Source organism: Gallus gallus, chromosome 1, assembly GCF_016699485.2.
Source record: "Gallus gallus isolate bGalGal1 chromosome 1, bGalGal1.mat.broiler.GRCg7b, whole genome shotgun sequence".
NCBI lineage: Eukaryota > Metazoa > Chordata > Aves > Galliformes > Phasianidae > Gallus > Gallus gallus.
In genome coordinates, this window is record NC_052532.1 from 79,552,594 (window position 1) to 79,572,872 (window position 20,279).

Genomic DNA, 20,279 nt, shown 5'->3' on the forward strand with positions numbered 1-20,279 from the left:
GCACTGTTGTGATTCTAGTTCTAGCTCACTGCTGCTAAATATATCTGCAGAAACCTGGGAATTTTTATTCATGTGAAAAGCTTCTAATACCTCAAGAATCAGTGTCTCCCATAACCCCAAGCACTTTGTACTTCTGCAGTGGACTGGTTGGCTGAGCAGCTGATGAGCAAAGAAGGGCAGAGGAGTAATTTCAAGCCACAAATCCTCAGGGCTTCACACACACACACACACACACACACATATGTATATATATAAACATATAAAATTCAAAGGATATCTTATTTTAAAAATACGTTGTTATATAATTAATTTTCTCTTTAAAAGTCGTAACATTCAAATATGGTGGTGCTCAAACTAAGAAAGATTCTGAAAGGACAGATATGTATCATCTGCTTAGTTAGCAAAGGCTACATACACGGACCTTAAAATATACGATGTGCCATTCGCATATGTCATCAAGCTTACTCCCTCACTAAATTAACAAGAAATGTTCTTCTCTCCTGTACAGTACAGTTAACTAAGACATCTTAGCAGAACTGACATTAACAGATATAGTCTTTGGGACACTTTTGGGAACATACTGTGCAAGTTTCTATTAAATACACTACTCAACATGAAGCACAAAAGATCAGCATGACACTTGTCAAAGTTTGATGTCATGAAACGTATCTGAACAGCAAAACAAAACCCATGGAAAGCTGCAATCACTATGGGACTTCAATAGCTAGCTCTAAAAGAAGGCAGAAATCTCTCCTCTTCTGGATTTTGGAATAAAACTTAGTTCAGTACAGTTCCCCTGATACTTCCCTTCTCAAAGAGATTATAACTCAAATTCTCTATTTCGAAACCACTCCATTATATCCCAGAGAGACATAAAGACATGTTCTTTGGGGAACCAAAAACTAGCTTAATTTCTACATTCAAAATGATGTCCCATCTGCTAAAAGTTGTTATGCACAAACACTGTCATTCAGCAGTAATCTCTAACACAGATTATGAGGTTCAAATACAACACTGTTATGGGTTTTCTCACATATTTTCCTTCTGTTCCATGGCAATACAGGCGTAGTAACAGTGGCAGCTACATGTCTCTGCATGACTGTGAACCAGCACCCATACCACTTCAGGTACTCCCTTTAAACTGGGTCAAACAAAGTTTATTTGGTCTCCCTGCTTCAGTGAGAAGACAGCCATTCATATGTGAAAGGCAAATAATCTTCTGCTCCACAGTTCTCTTTCCCTCCTTATTCTCTCCAGAATATTCTGCTACATTACACTTTCTCATAAATGTGCTTCTGCCTATTAATTGCCTCCTGCTTTGATGGAGTCGGTGCTCTCTTTTCTTTGAGACACATTTATGCAACTCCACTCATTCCTCTGTTACCACTCAGCTGTCTCTCTTCTAGGCTAGTGTGCCATTCTTCCTCCTCTTCCCTTTGTAGATCTGGATTTATTGACTTTTTTTTTTTTTCTTTCCAAAGAGGTCTCCAGGCTGTTCCTGCAGCTGGGAGCAGAGGAGCTGAGAGGACTATCCAAGTGTTCCCTGCGAGCCAAGCAATGACTGTCATTAGGGAGATGCTGCTATCCAGGTTGGTAGACCATAGCCCGAACAGCTCTGAGCAAAAGCGTCATTATCTGCAGTGAGGAAATTTCAAACAGCTGCATACTGCGGGTTAGGACCATAATATAGAAATACTACTACAAAAGTAGTCCTGCTTGCCTCAAAATGGCTTCATTCAACTCTGTTGTATGCAGGGTAGGAATTACTGAGATGTAGATGGACGTTCAGAAACCGCGATGGAACGTTCAAGGAACGTTTAGACGTTGTGTTGAGGGACATGGTTTAGTGACAACTATTGGTGATGGGTAGATGGTTGGACTGGGTGATCCTGTGGGTCTTTTCCAATCTTAGTGATTCTACAATTCTATGATTCTATGAACCAATCTCCTTCGTAACACTGCACTGATCTTAAAATTCCAGCTAGGAGCAACAGTGTACAAGTAGAAGGCTCCTGATTTAACAACAATTGAAAAACCTCCAATTTGCAACCCACCTGACGAACAGAAACACAGAAGGACACTTCAACTGACATACTAGGATAAAAATGAAGCCAGCGTTTTTGGGTCTTACCTTTGTTCATCCATGTGTGAGCAGTACAGTGACGCTCGTCGTGTGAGAATGAACTGATTCCGTGTAATTGCTGAAGCATTGCCCGTCTGGAAATGTAACCTACTGCCACAAAATCGTGTGCATTGCAAAAGGACAAGAACAATTGAGCCAATCGTCATCATGACATTCCTATGAAAGCAGCCCTGAGCAGTGACTGACCTAGCTCTTTCCTTGCGTGACAGAGCGGTCCTGCTGCAGCACACTGGTGTCTGGCAGAAGATGTGATTGAGGGCCTAGGGGGTTTTCAGAGAACTTAAGAGACCATCTGAGCAAATGATTCCGTATGTTTCAACTGCCACATTCATAGAGCACTTGTAAGGATTTTTTTGTTGCCTTTTGTTTAGTGGAAAAAGCACCGGAATTTCCCATGGAATTGAAAGAAAAAAGAGAGGGGGCACTAACAACACTTATGCCACTGATGTGTGCTCTTCAGGGCAATGTTCTAACTTCTTTATTCCCAGCTGCAGCCAAAGCTTTGTAAGGGGAACACATCCTCACACATCAGCACGTCCAAGTCATGTCTTCATGACTGTTTTAAATTAATGGGGTAAGGACTAACACAGAAACACAAAGTCAATCACCCTTTGGAGTTAGGAGTCATGAAAACAAAAGTATGCCTTGTTGTGAGGAGTGAAAGAAAACTACCAGTGACAAAGATCAATACTGTCACTGTAAATGCTTACATTCATTACTGGAGAAGTTTTACATTCAATGAGCTGTCAGAGTCTTGGATTCCACTTATAGGTTCTTTCCTGATGTAATTAACACTCTCAGTAACTGATCTGCTTGTAGAACATATACCAAAATCAACCTTCTTTTTATATATGGAAATCGATATATTATGGAAACAAATTTAATTGGTTTAAATTCTCCTCACTTGGAGATCTTGAAAAGTTTGTTTCAAATACCAGATTTAACAGAAGGTAATGAAAACATTAAACCATTTGACAGTTTAAGGATTACTATCTTCATAGTTTTAGAGAAACGTCACCTTTTAAATTACTGAGTCAGGAAAGCATGCAAAGCCCTGAATGTCAACGTAAACATACAGTAAAGGAATTACATTTCAAACGTGAATTTGCACACAGTAACATCATACAGACAGAAACGGAACCATATTACAGACAACAATGCTTCAGCAACGCAGAGGAGAAAGGGGCAGGAGGTTACGCTGTGGGGCTTAGGAACACTGCACAGTTACTTGGCTAACGACATCTTCAAACACGTTTTAATAGCATCACTCTGAAGCTGCATTCCACATTAAAGCAATTCACTAGAAAGCAGCAGAAGTTATCTTAGGCACAAACAATGCAACACTCTAGACTCTTACTGTGAATCGTTTGCTACTGGATCAGTTCATATAAGCCGCCCTAAAACCATGTCAAAAAGCATGTGAATATATCACTTGCAGAGTATTCAGACCAGGGTGAGCGCCTCTGCTTAAACAAAGCTCACACCTGAGGGATGCTTCACTGCACCCTCCCACCTTTAAAAAAGTTCTGAAATGCAGTACTATCCTGAAGTTGCTAAAGTAATAGCAACATAACTTGAGTGTGTGGCTTCACAGAATCGTACTGATACAGGACTGATGCAAACAACAGCAAATAAAAGCTCGAAAGAGAAAATAGATTCAAGTCATCAGACTTGGAACTTCACTTTGATGCTTCCAAAACACAGAAGAGTTCAGGCTTAAGTTTTAGTTCTGCACGTTTTAAAAAACTGGGGGGCGCTGTTAGAGCAAAACTGTTTTCCAAATTGAAAATGAAGTAGAAATAAGCATTGTGATGGAAAGATAGAAATGCTGGAAATCTCTACAGTAAATGATGTCTATCAAGATTTCATATTTGATTACATGAATTACTTCCCTTTACTTACACAAGCAGACAGTCTTCCTATTCAGAACACTAACAGCTCAATTTGAAGTCAGATTGTAAGTCTGACTATATCTTTTAATCAAAGAAATCACAATTCCCTATAGCTTAACACCCAGTCTAAAATATCCTTTCTGCTGAAGCATCTCTTGATAACATTGATGGTCCCGGAAGGAAGAATACGTTCTACAACTTTCATATGCGGAAGCACCCAAGAATCAGAAGACAAGAGCAATAGAAGAAAAACCTTATGTTTGTTCAATAAAGGAGTCAAAATGGTTGTAATGAAGCAAGTGAAAGCATTTTCTTTTCTCCCAACAGATTCCCTGCTTGTGTAACTGAAGTGTAGTTAGAACAACTTTGTTTATAAAAAAATGTTGGAATAGCTATTATATTATAAGAATGTAAGAAGTCTAGAAGACTATGGGCAGCATATTTCTGGAAACAGTTTTTGAATAAAACTTTCTGTAGCAAAGAACAAACTTTATGGATATTGAACAGGTCCCTCATGCAACCTTCTTATCTGCTTCTCTGCGCAGACAATAAACAGGATGGTGACAAACTCAGCAGCTAGTGGAGACTGTGGCCCCCAGAGTATCTCTAAGCCACTTCCTATTATACTATTCGTATTGTTACTAGTTACAGATAGGCAAAGTAACTTCAAATGCTAACAGAATTGAAATGATTCACAAGCAGAACAAGCACCATAATTCCCTCACCAATAAAGAAAAAAATCTCCAGTCAATTGCTTTTCAACCTGTTGCAAAAGCTTAGCTTTGAAAAACCATGGCCCATAGGGGCTTCGTGAAGAATGGTTCCATGACAGCTGTATCACGCCCAGTGGACCAGCTAAGTGTCTGTTTATCTGGATGTTAAGGAAGTTTACCAGAAGTCACCCACTCTCCAATATCATGAGCAATGACAAAGCGTATGCAGTGGGGAGCATGAGTTGTTCTAAATACTGGCCAGAGATCTACTAACCTCCTCAGGGGATCCATTTCTGCAGTTAACTATCCTTGTGATCAAAATGAATCACCTACTGTCCCTGCACCTGATGTTGTCATTTATGTCCATTACCTTCAGCCTTTCTCTCAGCAGATACAAACAATAGTTTATCCCCTCTCTCTGTGCAGTCCCCCATCACATATCTAAATCAATTTGTGCTGCTCATTCAACACTTTTCTAGATCAAGCAACCTGGTTGTTTCTCTCTTGCCTTGGAAGCCCAGGAATCATGACCTTTGAAGACTGCAGTTATTGCCTTGTAGGCTCTCATCAGTTAGCTCGCATTCACATGTGGGCTTCAGACCCCCCCGGAAAAAGAGGCTAGTGGCAAAAACAGAGAATCTCCCTCTTCTCACTGCTCCCCACCCTAAGCATAGGAAGAAAACCAAATGGTCCCACTTACTCATTCATCCAGAAAATCCAATGTGATATGCACAGAGCACTTCTGCAGATAGTGTAATAGTATAACCATAACTGACACGAGAACTGTCAACAATTTGATAGAAACTACATGGGAAATATGCAATATACATCAGTGGAGTTCACTTCCTCAAGTTGTGGACTTTATATAAAATAACCACTTATTTCCAAGACTCTGATTACTTCTTACTGGACTTACAAGAGCAAATTTCATCAGTTCTCTATGTTTTCACACATGTATTCACAAGCAAATATTAAGGCACAGACAGAATTTGGAAGCTTTGCTATAGAAACAGACCAATAGGCCAACATACATGCACAGAAAATCACAGTAGAATTTGCTGAACCTAAAACCAACCAAATAAAAACAAAATTTTAAAAAAATACTTAGCACCCTAAAAGCCTAAAATCTAAGCCAAAATCCAGCAGGAAAAAATCCATTAGCCTCTGCCACACTGTACACAAAACTTCTTATGGTAATCCTCCCAAATACTTTTGAATAGCAAAATAAATTCAAGTATGTAGTAAATAGATACTATCAGTTTCCAAAGCAAACTGGACAAAATCAGGCAAGAGACAAAACGGCTTATTATCAGAATCATTTTAGTCATTTTATATGCAAATACTAAAGAAATACTTCAGGTCTAAAAGTATATTAGATCCATTACAATGAAAATTGTATTGTACTTGCCATAGAATATTTGATAAGGTTATTAGAGATAATAGCTAAATATCTTCAATGGTTTGTTTCTGCCAGCTCTCAGTGACATCTCAACTCAAGTAATTTATGTCAAATTTTAACTATGTATAATCAAAAGAGTTATCCAAAAGTTATACTGAAACTGAATTGTTTTAAAGAGAAATGAAGCAAATTCACAGTCTGCTCTTAGCATTCTAAGAAAATTAAAACTCACATCAAATCCTTCTAAAGGTTTCTTGTTCGGAGGTAAGTTTGTAGCACTAAGATCTAGTTAGTCTTCCCCATCTAGGGTGATGAAACTGGTTACGGATTACACAGTGGGGAGAAATGATTAAAAAATGTAAAGATAATTTTTCACCACTTATGGTTGGATAAAATAGTTTTCCAATCACAACACTTCAACACAAAAACTCCACTCTGTCTCTACTTCATTCCTAAGATAAATGGTATACTACTTTTAGACATATACAGAATGCCCCAGTTTCTGTATGAATGCAGGTAATGAGGGGGAAAAGAAACAGCAGAGTCCACCAGCACATGCTCTAGAGGGCAAGTAGCAAGTCATGGCAGAGAGAATCTTTTGGAGATGGCAAACTGGCTTTAAAAAGAAAAATATTTGAAAAAAGCAGTAACTGAGAAATTCTGAATCTAAAACACTAATTATTTACATTTTATTAAAGTAAATAGGAGTCTGTGACAGCATATGTACATATTCAGCCAGCTATACAAGGATAACCTCACTAAGTTCCCTCCCAGAACAATTTTGTTTTTATTCTAATAAACTTCACTGCTTTCTTTCATCTAAAATTACAATAAAAATTTGATTGAAATAGAGGTTTAATTTTTCTATGTGAAAAAGAACAGATGTTTGGGGCCTGCTCACCTACACTGTAATTCATAAGCAGTATTTCTGCTGTTCTAAATGGAAAATAAGTTTTAATTGCTTTAATGACTACGTAGTTCTTGGTCTGAGATGAACTGGGTTGAATCTGTGCAAGCCATGGAGGAGTACAAATTTTCCCCAAAGAAAGCAAGCAAAAGGTTAATACAATCCCTGTTTCAATGTTCCTGTGAAGATATCTGCAGTCAAAACAGGGTGCTAGCTGGAGCCCAAAGTTGGAACAGACCAAGGCATCTAATAGAAATGAAGTCAGAAAAATGTAGTGTGTGAAGGCTGGTTGAGAATACACTTGATGAAAATGCTGAAAATTTAGTTAACTGGACCTAAAGCTCAGATTTAAATAAGCAGGTTTTGAAAACGAAAGTGAAAAGAGTGATTTATTATTCTAATGGATATCTTACGGATAGTCACCAAAATGTATCATCTTCTTAATCTAATCAAGAGGGAGTTTTAAGACCAGGAACTGAAGAATTATTAAAAAATATTCAATTGTCATCAATGCCTCAGAAACGGGCACTCAGCTTAAGAAAAGGTAAGAACCATCTACCCATACACAAAGGATTTTCTGCTTATACGTGAAAAGTTCTTAATGCTTCTGAGATTGCAGTCTATAATCAAAACTCTAGTCAGGTTGAAGAATAATATCCTAATTTGAAATACTATTTCTGTGGTGAGGACACAAAATACACACCTTAGTCACAAAATGAGAATATAAAAAATAACTTTTTGGGAATATAACTATTGCTTATTGTAGCAAATACTGCTAAGTAGCCCTACCAGAAGGTTTTGATCAAAGTCAGTTCCACCTTTGGAAGATAATTTTTATTCTCAGTATAATATTTCACAAATCTCTTAACTTCTCATCTTCCTTCTCCCTCACCCTCCTCCTGACTTCTAACCCAAGAATCCTTCAAGCATCATCTTACTTTCATTCACACTACTTAACATAAAAACCTTCAGAAATAAAGCAAACCACTCGTCAAAATAGCAAGCCTAGAAATATAAGATGCATAAAGAGTTGCTGAATGTCAGTCATTCCAGACAGATCAGTAAGCAGAGCTAGAATTCGAAAGACTAATAGCACAGGCATCTAAAAAAAAACCAACGTAAGTTGGGCATCTGGTTCTTTTTATAAAGAGACTATGTACCATTAGAAAATTATTTTAGTTTGTAAGCCTCCTGAAAGGTAACTTGTCTGTATGCCTGTACATACAAACCACACATCCAAGGAAAAACTCAAACCACGGTCTATCATACTACATGTTAATACAATTTACTCTAAAGATTCTGTTTGGCCCCTTCTTGCAGCAGGAAGAGCTATATCACAGTCATTTCACTAGAGAACTGTAGTACTATTCCAATGACACCATTAATATGTTTAAATAGGATTATTTTCTTTAAGTCGCTTACATTAATTTACTTTATGTCCCTGAAAGGAAGTTAGACGACTCTGTAGAATGAGGTTATACCTTCATATTAAACTTGATAGGTATTATTATTAGTGATGAAAAACAGAAACTTAATCTTTCATGATAGGGATTAAGTAAAAAGCATCACCATGCAATCAGAAGTATCAATGTATTGCAAAATCGTTGAAAGTATTTCATAAAACAGTATGCTTAGCACACTTTCAGTAATGCCAGTTTTCTTACTAAACAGAATGTGAATGGTGTAGCAGCCAATGGGCCACTTTGGAAGGATGTGACCCGCTGTTACTGGAAGGGAAAGGATTAGTGGAACCTTAGGGGATTGTGGGTTCCCTCTTCTGCCTGCCAGTGACCCTACTTTTGGAAGATGTATGGGAGAAGGAAAAGAAGAAGCAGAAAAGAATTCAGTGGTATCACGGCCGAATTAGTTAGAAGTAGTGTTGATACTGCAGCAGTATCTGCATGTAACAATTGCAGAAAAGTTCAGTACTACATAGGATGAAGAAAAACACAAAGAAATTGAAGCTATTGTGGCAGTGATGTATTTTCCACGATGAGCTGTAATACGACAATGGTACTTACCATATTTGTGTGGTGCACAAAGTGAGATAGATGAGAGCTATGATAATCGATAACTAACATGGAGGAAAAAATGCTGACTACAAAGATGAAAACTGCCTTCAAGCACAGGAATTTTTAAACACCTCAGAGCTCTATAAATCTGCTTTAGTACAATGCTCTACATACAGTCATTAGTCAACCCAAGTTAAAACTGAAATTTATAGGTTTACTATGTATTTCGGATTACTCCTTATAACTAATTGCTCAAAGACTGCACTTTATCTTATTTTATATGATGCCTGCAGCATGATTAGACATTCGTGCTCTCCAGCCTATGGCTTCATCTTTGATGACTCCAAAATACCATAACATCCTCCTAAAGGCCAGGTCTACACTATAGATGCCAGTGTCTGTGATTGCCATGCATGGGAAGATATAAAATGCCTGTGCTAACCAGGTAAAATTTGAGCCCAGTAGATTCTTTGGCATTGTTTCAAAGTATAATTTTGTTATAATTACAAGAAGTTCATTGAGATAATGTTTAGGTATGTGAAATCAGTTTAGTTCTACTCACAATCCTTAGACAATGGCTGGTTGGTCCCTGAAGAAACAGCAGTTTCAGTTAAAATGTCACTACTGTCAAGTTTTTGTCCCTTTTCCTCTGCAGAAGATAAATACTCATCTAGTAAAAATAGATCATGTGGGCATTTGTCTGCCTTAGTGAAAAGGCATTTGGACAGTGTAAAACCAATATAGAAAGCTATTTAAGCTAAGTGTTTCTGTACTTAAGTAGAAAAGGACAGCACAAAATGTTCCATATTTCACCTGTATCTGTTTTAGTGGGATAGCCTCTGGCAATGGGAGATGATTTCTCCTACAGTCCTAATGACACAGCTGGAAGAGGGTAACACATTCAGTGAACACAACTGTTTTCCAGAGGCCATCTGACCATGATTTACTCTGTGTCTGTGGATCAATGTAGGTAAATGGTATCCTTTTATCAAACAGAAGGAGATGCTAGAGGGCACCACGACAGTCTATGGGATAGCAGCTCTGTTCCAGTCAAGAACATAATCTCAGAACTCTCTATTTCAAATAAAGATGTTTTCTTACTGGGTCTTGCACATGTAGATTCTGTTTTGTGATCCCCCACAGCTGTAAGAAGACAAAATAGAAAACTACTTTTAAACCTATGTTGTCATAAATAAAATGAAAAAAATCGAGCAATTTGCAGCTAGCAACAAAAGAACATGCAATAATTTGCATTTTAAATTAGATACACTAAGTGATTTAATACCCCTTGCTCTATATCCATTAATAATAATCAAAACTGAGAAGTACTGGTTCCAGTTATAAAGAATGCCTGCGTCCAGACACCAAATTAAAATGGGCTTATTCTAAGTTTTAAGCACAATGCATTGCTGTAAGTGGCCCACTGAGTCTCTGCGCTCAGGTAGTTCATGATTTGCAGGCTGTTCTTTCAAATATTAAAGCTAGAAGTTTGTTATATAAATGGATCAGATCACGGGCTATAATTTTACAGTAATCAGTGGCCAGGAATTGTGGATTTTTATACAGTCTTTAGTACTAATAAATAAATAAACACGTGCAAAGCCTGAACTCACTCAGTTTCAGAGTTGGAAAGTAGTGGCAACGAGGGTTTGAAACTTCAGTATTTCTAGCTGTCACAGTAACTCTACGTAGGCTGCTATGAAAGACTGCTTTTTCATAACAAAACACTGGACCCATACAGGTGAAGGGACAACCATAAGAGTTCATCAAGGTTCAGCGTACCACATCCCTAGGCAGCACAGAGCTCAAGAGCAGGCTGGTTAGTAACAACAGTAACACACAGGGGTTGTTCTAATTCTAAACAGTCAGATGAAGGCAGCAGTTCTGGGCAATGACTTGGACAAGGATCATGCCAAATTTACTTTCACACCTGGTGAGAAATTCACAGATACCCAGCACAACAGCGACTGCCACCCACCTTCTGTGGTGACTGGGAGGGAAATCTCCATGCAGGCCGCAGACTGCGCTTTTCTAAAGGGGGGCCTCCCGGGCCCTCGGCGGTTTGCTTTTGAGACGTCCGCGCTGGAAAGTCGTTTTCCTGAACTGCAGCTCTGGGATGTTGGGCTTGTACAGTGACCATTCACGTGATCTGGAAAGTGAATGCAAAACGTGCTAGGTAAAGTGTCAGGTCCCAAAACGCAGCATGGAGGAGTGGTGTAAGCTCTGGTATTTGAGAATGGGTTAAATGAAATCTTCTGAGGATAACTCTCTGTTTTAATCAATCCAGAACATATATCTAAGAACAAGTCACAATATATTTAAGGTATATTTTGGAATAAAGTGAGGGACATAGAACTGGTACGTGTTCTCATAGCTGCAGCTCCCATAGCATTTTGAGGACCTGTGAGCATAGGCAGTTTATCAAGATACGGCTGGTAGCACTGCCATCCTCAATGTTGCGTCTCCTAATGCATACCAAATACATTTGAAAACTGCCTTTCCTTTTTGCTCTCATAAAGAACTGAAAGATAGATCTGGACAATTTCCCCACCTGACTGGGAGCTGCAATGAAACAGGTATCTAAACGCTACTATTTGTGATAATCATGGAACTAGCTGTAACAATGTTAAATTATTCTTTATATCCCACACAGATTTATCTTACTGCTAGAGGAATCTGACTGTTGAACAATGTGTTTGTCTGCTACACAACTAAAGATGTGAGACTGAGACCCTGGACACCTGTGGGAAGCCATGGTCAATCAGCACACCTTGCCATCTGATGGGGACAGGAAACAAAACATGGTGCTTGAAATGCTGCCCTGTGTTCACCTGCTCTTCATCACCAATAACAGGTCTTTGAAACACAACAATCCACTGAGCAGGGCTCACACCACAGGGTAGAGCAAGTTGGATGGGATCAATGGACTACAACACACATATGATACTTTTCTTCCCCTCATACTGAGTAGAGCAAGATAAGATGAAGAATAACTGAATGCAATTTTCTTCTCAGTATATGAAAGATACTTACAGATTGAGTAAACAGCAGGTCATGAGCATAACAAATTCAGATTTATGCAAGCGCACCTTCTATTCAAAACAATGGAAGCTCAATAATACAGGTAAGGACAAGCTTGAAGTTTCTGCCTCTGTCTTCAATGTCAGATTATTTATATCTCTGAACCACTCTTTCAGATTCAGTATATACGTATATTCAGTACATCATCATTCTCTTCAATTGTATTGAATTCAAGGAAAAGATGAATTTTAATACACCAAGACAAATTTATTTCTTTGTTTCCCTGCCATAATAACTCACAATGAAAATCCATTTCAACGTTCAGCCAATAAAACAGATTCTATACTGAATATAGATAGGGTGTGCTATTACGTACGCATTCTAACGTGCAAATCGTGTCCTTTATATGTGAAAGCAGTTTGGTCTTGATGAACAAAACAGGAAAGAATCGTTCAGAATTACATTCTGGAAAGTAATTTAGTATCTATTCTGAGTCTGAGTATATATAATGAAAGGGCTCTGTAGGAGACACAACTTCCATGATTCCTATCATGTTTCTTAATACATAGCTATTAACTAAGCTAGCAGCACATATCAAATTGATGTGGATGATTCATTCAACTTATAGTTAGGCAATTTTCCAAAATATGCTGGAGCTATTCATATATTTCAGTAGAAAGTCCTTTGAGACCGGGGCTTTGTTCAAGGGCACAGGCTGACTGCTCAACCTCAGCAACAGATATTCTCATCCAGCTGCTTCCTTTCTTCAAAATTCAGTTTGTGTGAAAGAGTTTCAGCATGATATCTAATTATCTCCAGGGGGATCCTAGGAAGCGGTGAGGAACACAACGCAGTAAAAAAAGTACCATATTCTATAGAAACATCAACAACATTTGTGAGTCCCTTTCCCTGAACACTGTACAGAATGGGCACAATTCACTTGTTCCCCTATTCACTATGCTAAATTTTAAGAGAAATTCTGCTGTTTTTCTTGGTATGCTCGCTTGTGTCAAGTTTACCTTTACAGGCCAAAGTTAAACAAAAAAAGCAATCAGGTCTGGGCAAACAAAATCCCTTTGGTTGTCTTTCTGAATAAGCAAAGTCAGTTTCTGTGCAGAGAACAGACCAGCTGTGCCCTTCAAGTACTGAAGTTGGTGAAATGTTCGTGAATGCGGCAACAGTGAACAGAAGAGGGAGGACAGTGATCACAGGCACACTTTTTTGTATTTTAACAGCCTTGTTCTCCTAATTGTATATTATTTTTCATACGTATAGAACAAGGAGCAATACAGTTCTGCAAGTCTTAGCAAAAGGACCAAAACACACTGAATAAAGTAATATAGATCTGGGAAGCACCATTTTTGTTGAGAAGCTGAGGAGAATCAAGCAGATAAAGACCACTCAAAATCCTGTCCGTGTATTCTTATGGTAAAAACTTAATGAAATAAAGCATTTGTGAATAAAGGTTATCTACTATTTAAGAAAAGATTCCTTACCATATAGTCAGGAAAAAAAAAAAAACAAAAAACACAAGATAAATGAAAAGAAAGAACAACAGTAATTTCTTATAGGGAACCTAGTAAGAATGACTGTGAAGTTGCCTTTGCCAAAATGACTGCAACGATTTCCTAGCCTTTTGAGACCGGAACAACCTTTGCCATAACAGACATCTTCCAATCACCTAAAAGAACAGAAAGAGGAGGCCTGTAAAGACCTGGCATTTTTCCAGTTTTGCTTGATGTATAAGAAAAAACAACATTGCAACTTTTTATTTGCTGACTTATGCTTCTGTCACCTGCTCACTCTGGCTTTTCTCCCATCAGACATATTAGTCTGTAGTGCAACATAGTGCAACAGCTCTTGAATCTCTCTTATTCTGGAGAAGGCATGGAATGGTTGCCTGCAAAGAAGTAGTGCCCCTAAAGCTCTCCTCTCTTCTCTACCCTTTTCCACAACTGCATTTGCTATCTCTTCCAATCTCTTCGCGCAGCATTACCATGTCCACACATACAGGTCAAGGGAATTTGGATTACACTACCTAGTGCTTCTGGATTCCAAGATTACGTACTGGAGTTAGCAATGTGCTACATCTGGGCATCTGGGCTTGAAACAGTCTCTGTGCTGTGTAACAGCAATTCCACTCTTCCTGGGCAGCAGCCTTTTCTCCTGTTTGTGGACAGTGAACTAAAAAGCCAGAACTCAGGAACAGCTATTCTGCTCATTAACTTAAACAAGGAAGGCCCATGCAAACCACTGAATTGATTACATATTATCCCATACAACAGTACATTAGTTACTGTGAACTTGATGAACTACTGAGAGATGCTTTAATGAGAGATGCAATATGTAACACAACAGAGCAAACCTGCTGGACAGCCTCAAATTTAATCTGTTTCTTCTGAGGAGTATTACACAAACCAGAAATGTATTAGATATACAAGAATGTGTGAATTTTGTTTGTAATGTGTATATGTTAGGTTGTAACACATACACCTGACACAACCTGACTTGTCATACAACTAGTTGAAAGTACTTGGCGACCTTTGCAAAAAGGAAAAGGGACCAGTGAATTACCAAAGAACAGCTGAATCCAAGAAAATCCATTTGTTGAAACCGAACGTACTAAAAATGTCAGTAAGAAAGAAGAAATGCGTATTTGCACTTGTTGTCTTGAAAGTTGTGTTACACTGGACTTTACAAAAACAACAAAAAATGCTAAGAAAGATCGTTGCTTCTCAGTTCTAACAAAGGGATGGATTCACACAGAAAAGCTATCTGAAAAACAGTTCTTACTAATGACCTAAGGAAGTTTCCAACTTCCTATGTTGAAAGGAAGAAATAAGAGAACAAGGCAAGAGGAGCAGAGAGAGCTGCTTTAATAGTGAGCAAAAAGAACTTGAACAGTAAGAAAGTCCCAGAGTGTATCCTCATTGAGTCAATCTGTGCTGTTAAATGGAAGGGAAAACCATCTCTTTCTACTCATCAGTTTTGTGTTATCATTAAGTGAGATACTAGGTAACGATTACATGCGACTACCAGCTTTTATTGTTACACAGCAAAGAGATACACCTTTAGTCCATGACAGAAGAGAAGGTGGAGCTCTGTCAGCCAGATGGGAGGGGAGTGATAAGCCCTAGCAGATGTTGATATGGATGTTCTGTCAAGAAACATGCATATTTACCATTATGCCTTAATTTATATCTGTTGTTACATACTTTTATTACAGTATACTGCTTGTGTAATAGAACGGTATCCTTCTCATTGTAATGAACTCCTATCACGCACCTGATCCCAGATTTCACCATTTTTGTGAAAGCAGCAAGAAGAGGGTTTATTTCTCAGAGAATAACAGTTTCAGCCACTTCACACTATTTTACATACGTCACTCACAGAGCTTCCTCCACAGTGAATATTTTTGCCTGCGGCTAGGAACAATGAAACCAGAACACAAAATGAACAATATCCAAATGAGGAATGCTGAGAATATATAATACTGTTTGGCATAACATCACCTCTACATTAACTTACCTCAGTAACCAAACCTGGCAATTCAAATCTAAAAATCCTTGAAAACAGTGTGAAAATTTTCAACTACTTGGATCTAACTCTATTCCTCAGATTCTTCTGCTGAATTTCTAGTGATCACAGAATGTCACACCACTGTCTCAAAGAGTGTACAGCACTCAGTGTGTCCCAACAATGACATAACAGAAACTACTGTTACATTTTGTGCAACAAAACAGGAAAGCAGGGACAGGAAAACTGATTTTATTCTGAAACAATCAAAAAACATTCATCCAGAGCTGCACAGAAGACAACATTGAAACATTCAAGCAGAGTGGATGAACCATGTGACCACCTGGGATACCAACAACTCAGCATCCTCTACTAAGAGCACTGCACCTGCATTTTCAAGATGGAAAAAATCTGTTTTCAACTCAATTCTCTGCTCTTGAAAATGAATTGTTTTAATTCTCTGCTCTTGAAAATGAATTGTTTTTACCTAATTACTGAAACCACAAAAGACAGAACACCAACAAACTCATTTCTGCTTATCCATGTGAGAAAACATTACAGACCCCTTTCAGATATATTTTTTACCTTGGAATACCAAAATGCCTACAAAGTTATTTAATCGTCAGAACTTTCTGTTGACTTTAGTCTTAGCTTGCTATCTCGCACAAAGTTCTACATATTTAATTACACAACTAGCTCTGAAGAGAACTGAAGGAGACTGTTTCATTTTGCCACATTATTAACAAGTAATGTGTCTGTTATTCATAGTTATTTGTGGTGAAAACTTTTGTCCAAAGTGTTCTTGATGGTATGTCAATACAATTTACACTCCGTTCCATAGATGTTAACATATAATTTGCTTGCAAATATTCAACAGAAAGAGACCTTGTCATATAAACCACCTAAAGAAAGTTCACATATAATTTTTATGCACCAACCAAAGAATCCTACAAAAGCAAGTTTTTTCAAACTTCTTAACATTATGTATTGTAGATTTTTGACAGATTTCACACCAGATAATTATAATAAATAAACTAGTAACAATTGTTTGTTCTTATTCTGCTTCTGAGTATGCAGATTTTATGCTAGATAGCTTCTGATTTAGAGTTCTAATTTTTAAATATTCTTCTGCTTGTACACAGTTGCTAGGACCTTGAATGTTGCTCTAAGTTCCAACTAGGTGACAGTACTATCTATCTTATGCCCACGTCTCTACTTGCAGATGACGGCCAGTGTGTGAACCCAGTCCCAAACCAAGTTACTGAAGAGGACTTCTGGGCACAGACAGGTTTGGTAAGTCTATGTGTTGCCTCACATTTTGATAGCTGGCCTTGAAAAGGCTGCTATGATTATCATAACCTGGAAAGTCTACATAGACCACAGAATGCAAGAATAGTACACTTGTGCATTTCTTGAAAACAATGTGAAATGACTTACCTTTGAGAGTACTCAGTAAGGAACTCTTCTTTAAGCAAAAACAGAGAACTTAGGAACAGTGAATATCTATTATATCATAAGCCTACCAGTTGACTATCACGTTGTTATTATCAACTCTTAGATGTATGATAAACTTTACTGTATGTTTTGTTGCTTCAGTGAACAAATTTTACTACTTTTCTATCATGACAATGTTTAACAATATCAATTAGAAACACTCCAGTTACAGTCTCATTATGATAACTTCAAGTACTCACCTTTCTTTTAAACTGCTTGCTTGTTAAAACTCTGATATACATCAGATTTTTTTAAAGTTCATTATATATGTATATTTAAATCTGGAAGCATTTGAAGTCAGCGCACAGCCACTTTCTGCAAACCACAAAGCACAAGCCAATTATGCTGTAATAGTTGACAGAGTTAACTTGCTGATCAGCTTGTTTCTTCTTTTTTCCTTAAAGTTATATGAACTGGTGCTAATGTATCAGTTAATGCAGGTTCTCCTTTAAAAATGTTTGGCCACACACTTTCTCTTACTTAAACTAGGAAGAAACTGGTGCTGTCATACATTCGACCTTTTCTGTAAAAGTAGAAGCCATGAGTTCAATTCATAATGTTTTTCATCTTCACAGGGATCAAACGTGCAGCAAAAAGGGCAAACCACATCCTTGACTGTATCAGTGAGAGCACAGCCTGCAGCTTGAGGGATGTAGTCCTTCCCCTCTACCTGGCATCCGTCAGACTGTTTCTCAAGTACTGTACAAAGTTTTGATCTCCCCACTACAAGAAATATATTGACATAAAGGGGTGATTTCAGCAGAGGTCCACCAATCTGGTAAGGAACTTGCCACACATGATAAAAGAGGAGAAGCTGAGAACGATATATATAATTTTTTCCCAGCCTTAAGAATAGAAGACTCAAGGGAGATCTCAGAGCTGTCTGCAACTACCTGATCTGAGCGCACAGAGAAGATGGAGCCAAACTCCTCTGAGACATGCACAGGCATAAGACACAAGATCGAATACAGGAAATTCTGGCCAGATATTAGGAAAAAAAACTTCCCCTGTGTGAGTGGTCAAATACTGGAACAACTTGCAGAACCTCTGTTAGACACAGCCCTGACATACCTTTTCTAACCAGACCTGCTTTGAGCAGGGTGATGGCCTAGACAACTTTTAGAAGTCCTTCACAAACATTCTTATGCATGATTCTAACTATAAGCAGAATTCAGATGATCTCTCAGATCAGCTAGTATTTTCAGATCAAAAAGCAAACAGAAATTACACTGCCATCTGGAAAAAAACCTATACTGGACAGGCTGTAAGTTCCTTTGCGTGTAAAAATACATATAATTCTCAGTGTATACTGCTTAGTAATTCAAACAAAGCATTGTTAAAGCTGGATGTCTATATTGCTTTTTCTAAGAACGTCAGGCCGAGGAGGAAAGCAACTTTTATGATTTTGAGCTTTCACAAATGTCTTTCAACACTGCAAACAAAATTACAGATCCAGAGATATTAGCAGAGAACGCTCCACTACAGATCAACCAGTTTATCAAGTGAGGCAGTGAGCAAAAACAGATTAAAAGCTACACAATTTTGCCAGTTGAATGCATACTGTTTGTCCTGAGGCAGCTTCTGAAGCAGCATAAGAAATAGTAACTAGAAAGCAATATCTACTACAACTCTAATAACACCTGCAGTAAACTACCTTGAAAGCGTAAAGCAGGAATTACTGTAGCCCTACTGCTCATCCCTAAAATAAAAATGAAGTCTTTATGACCTATGGGTATGGTTTCATACAATTAGTAGCATCCAGAAAGCAACACCTTCCTTTCAATGAGTTAAGTACAAAGAAAACAAATGATGGATATTATCATACTACAATCATTATATACATAAATACTCGAGGAAAGAAAAATCTATCAGATTCCACAAGCCTGGTACATGCATAAAATAGAAAACAAAGCTAAAAACAAAGCTCCTTTGTCTGGATCCTACAACTGTGCTTTATGAACTCAACTTTTAATATTAAAGCTTTTGGGTCTCTGCATCAGAAGGCTTTTCTCAAATCCTTGAAAAATGTGAGCTTATTTGGTACATTGTCTAGTTTTTCACTTCTGTATAAAATGGGAGACATTATCTTTGAGTTATGTTAAGAATTCATTTACTCCTTATAAGCGTCTGCAGAAAGCATAGGAAATTATATTAATCTTTTGAAGATCACAGCTTAAAAAGAAGAAAGAAAAATGGCTGCCTCTATTTGCATTTTCTTTCTTCTTTGGCTAATAAAGTGTAGGTGATAGCACAAATTCCTACAGTGAGACCATCTGTTCATAGGAATTAAATAAAAATTGGCAGTTACTGAGTTCCTCCATTTTTGTTGGTGTTTGTGTTTAACTCCCTGTGATCACCTGGAAATTTTAAAGGTTTTTAAGGAAATGAGCAGAAATACTTCCTAAGAGGAAAAATATTATCTGATGATCAAAGTGGCTGGTGAGGCAAAGTCAGAAAACTTTGACATAAAAGCAGTTGTATGTGTTTGCCTCGGATTTCAGAATGTTTTAAGCTCAAGTAGGGAAGGTTTAGATTGGATGTCAGGGGGAAGTTCTTTACAGAGAGGGTGGTGAGGTGCTGGAACAGGCAGCCCAGAGAGGTTGTGGATGTCCTGTCCCCTGGAGGTGTTCAAGATCAGGTTGGATGGGGCCATGAGCAACCTGCTCTAGAATCAGATCTGGAGGTTGGTGGCCCTGCCTGTGGCAGAGGGGTTGGAACTTAAGTTTAAAAGCATTCCCCCTGTTCTATCACTATCAGATGCTGTAAAAGCTGGTCTCCATCTTGTTTATAAGCTCCTTTTAAATACTGAAGGACAACAAGGAAGTTGTACAGTATATGCAACAACAATGTTACCATCTTCCTCCTGGCCAATCCAAATAAACATTTGGGCTACAATGATTTATAGTAGCTAAAGCTATCAAGAGGTTGTAATGTCTCACCACATCTGTTATATTCTCACATTTCTGTGGAAATACGGTATCCACAAATGACAAGTTCCTCAGCCACAAGAGGTATTAATCACTACATCAAAATAAAAAGATACTGTATTCAACTAAGTTCCCAGTCATATGAACATCAAAATGGAGTCCCAGCATACCTTTACGTGATGAAAATTATGACAAGGCTTAACAAGACACTGTCAGTCACAGAATCACACATTATTTCTTTAAATACTTGCAAAT

General features: G+C 38.0%; 1 protein-coding gene across 14 annotated transcripts in view; it reads right to left on the reverse strand.

Moving 5' to 3' along the window:
• The window catches only part of STXBP5L (syntaxin binding protein 5 like), a 190,956-nt gene that overhangs the window by 12,514 nt on the left and 158,163 nt on the right, over window positions 1-20,279 (reverse strand). For 7 of the 14 annotated variants that reach the window (XM_040707170.2, XM_040707164.2, XM_040707163.2 and 4 more), the window contains 2 exons: window positions 11,045-11,215; window positions 2,132-2,230 (listed from right to left, as the gene is read on the reverse strand). The exons of 2 other annotated variants lie outside the window; for them this stretch is intronic. In XM_040707170.2, coding sequence (XP_040563104.1) covers window positions 2,132-2,230; window positions 11,045-11,215 — 270 coding nt within the window. The remainder of the gene's footprint in view (window positions 1-2,131; window positions 2,231-11,044; window positions 11,216-20,279) is intronic. 5 more of the 14 variants (XM_015295100.4, XM_015295083.4, XM_040707165.2 and 2 more) reach the window with 1 other exon arrangement.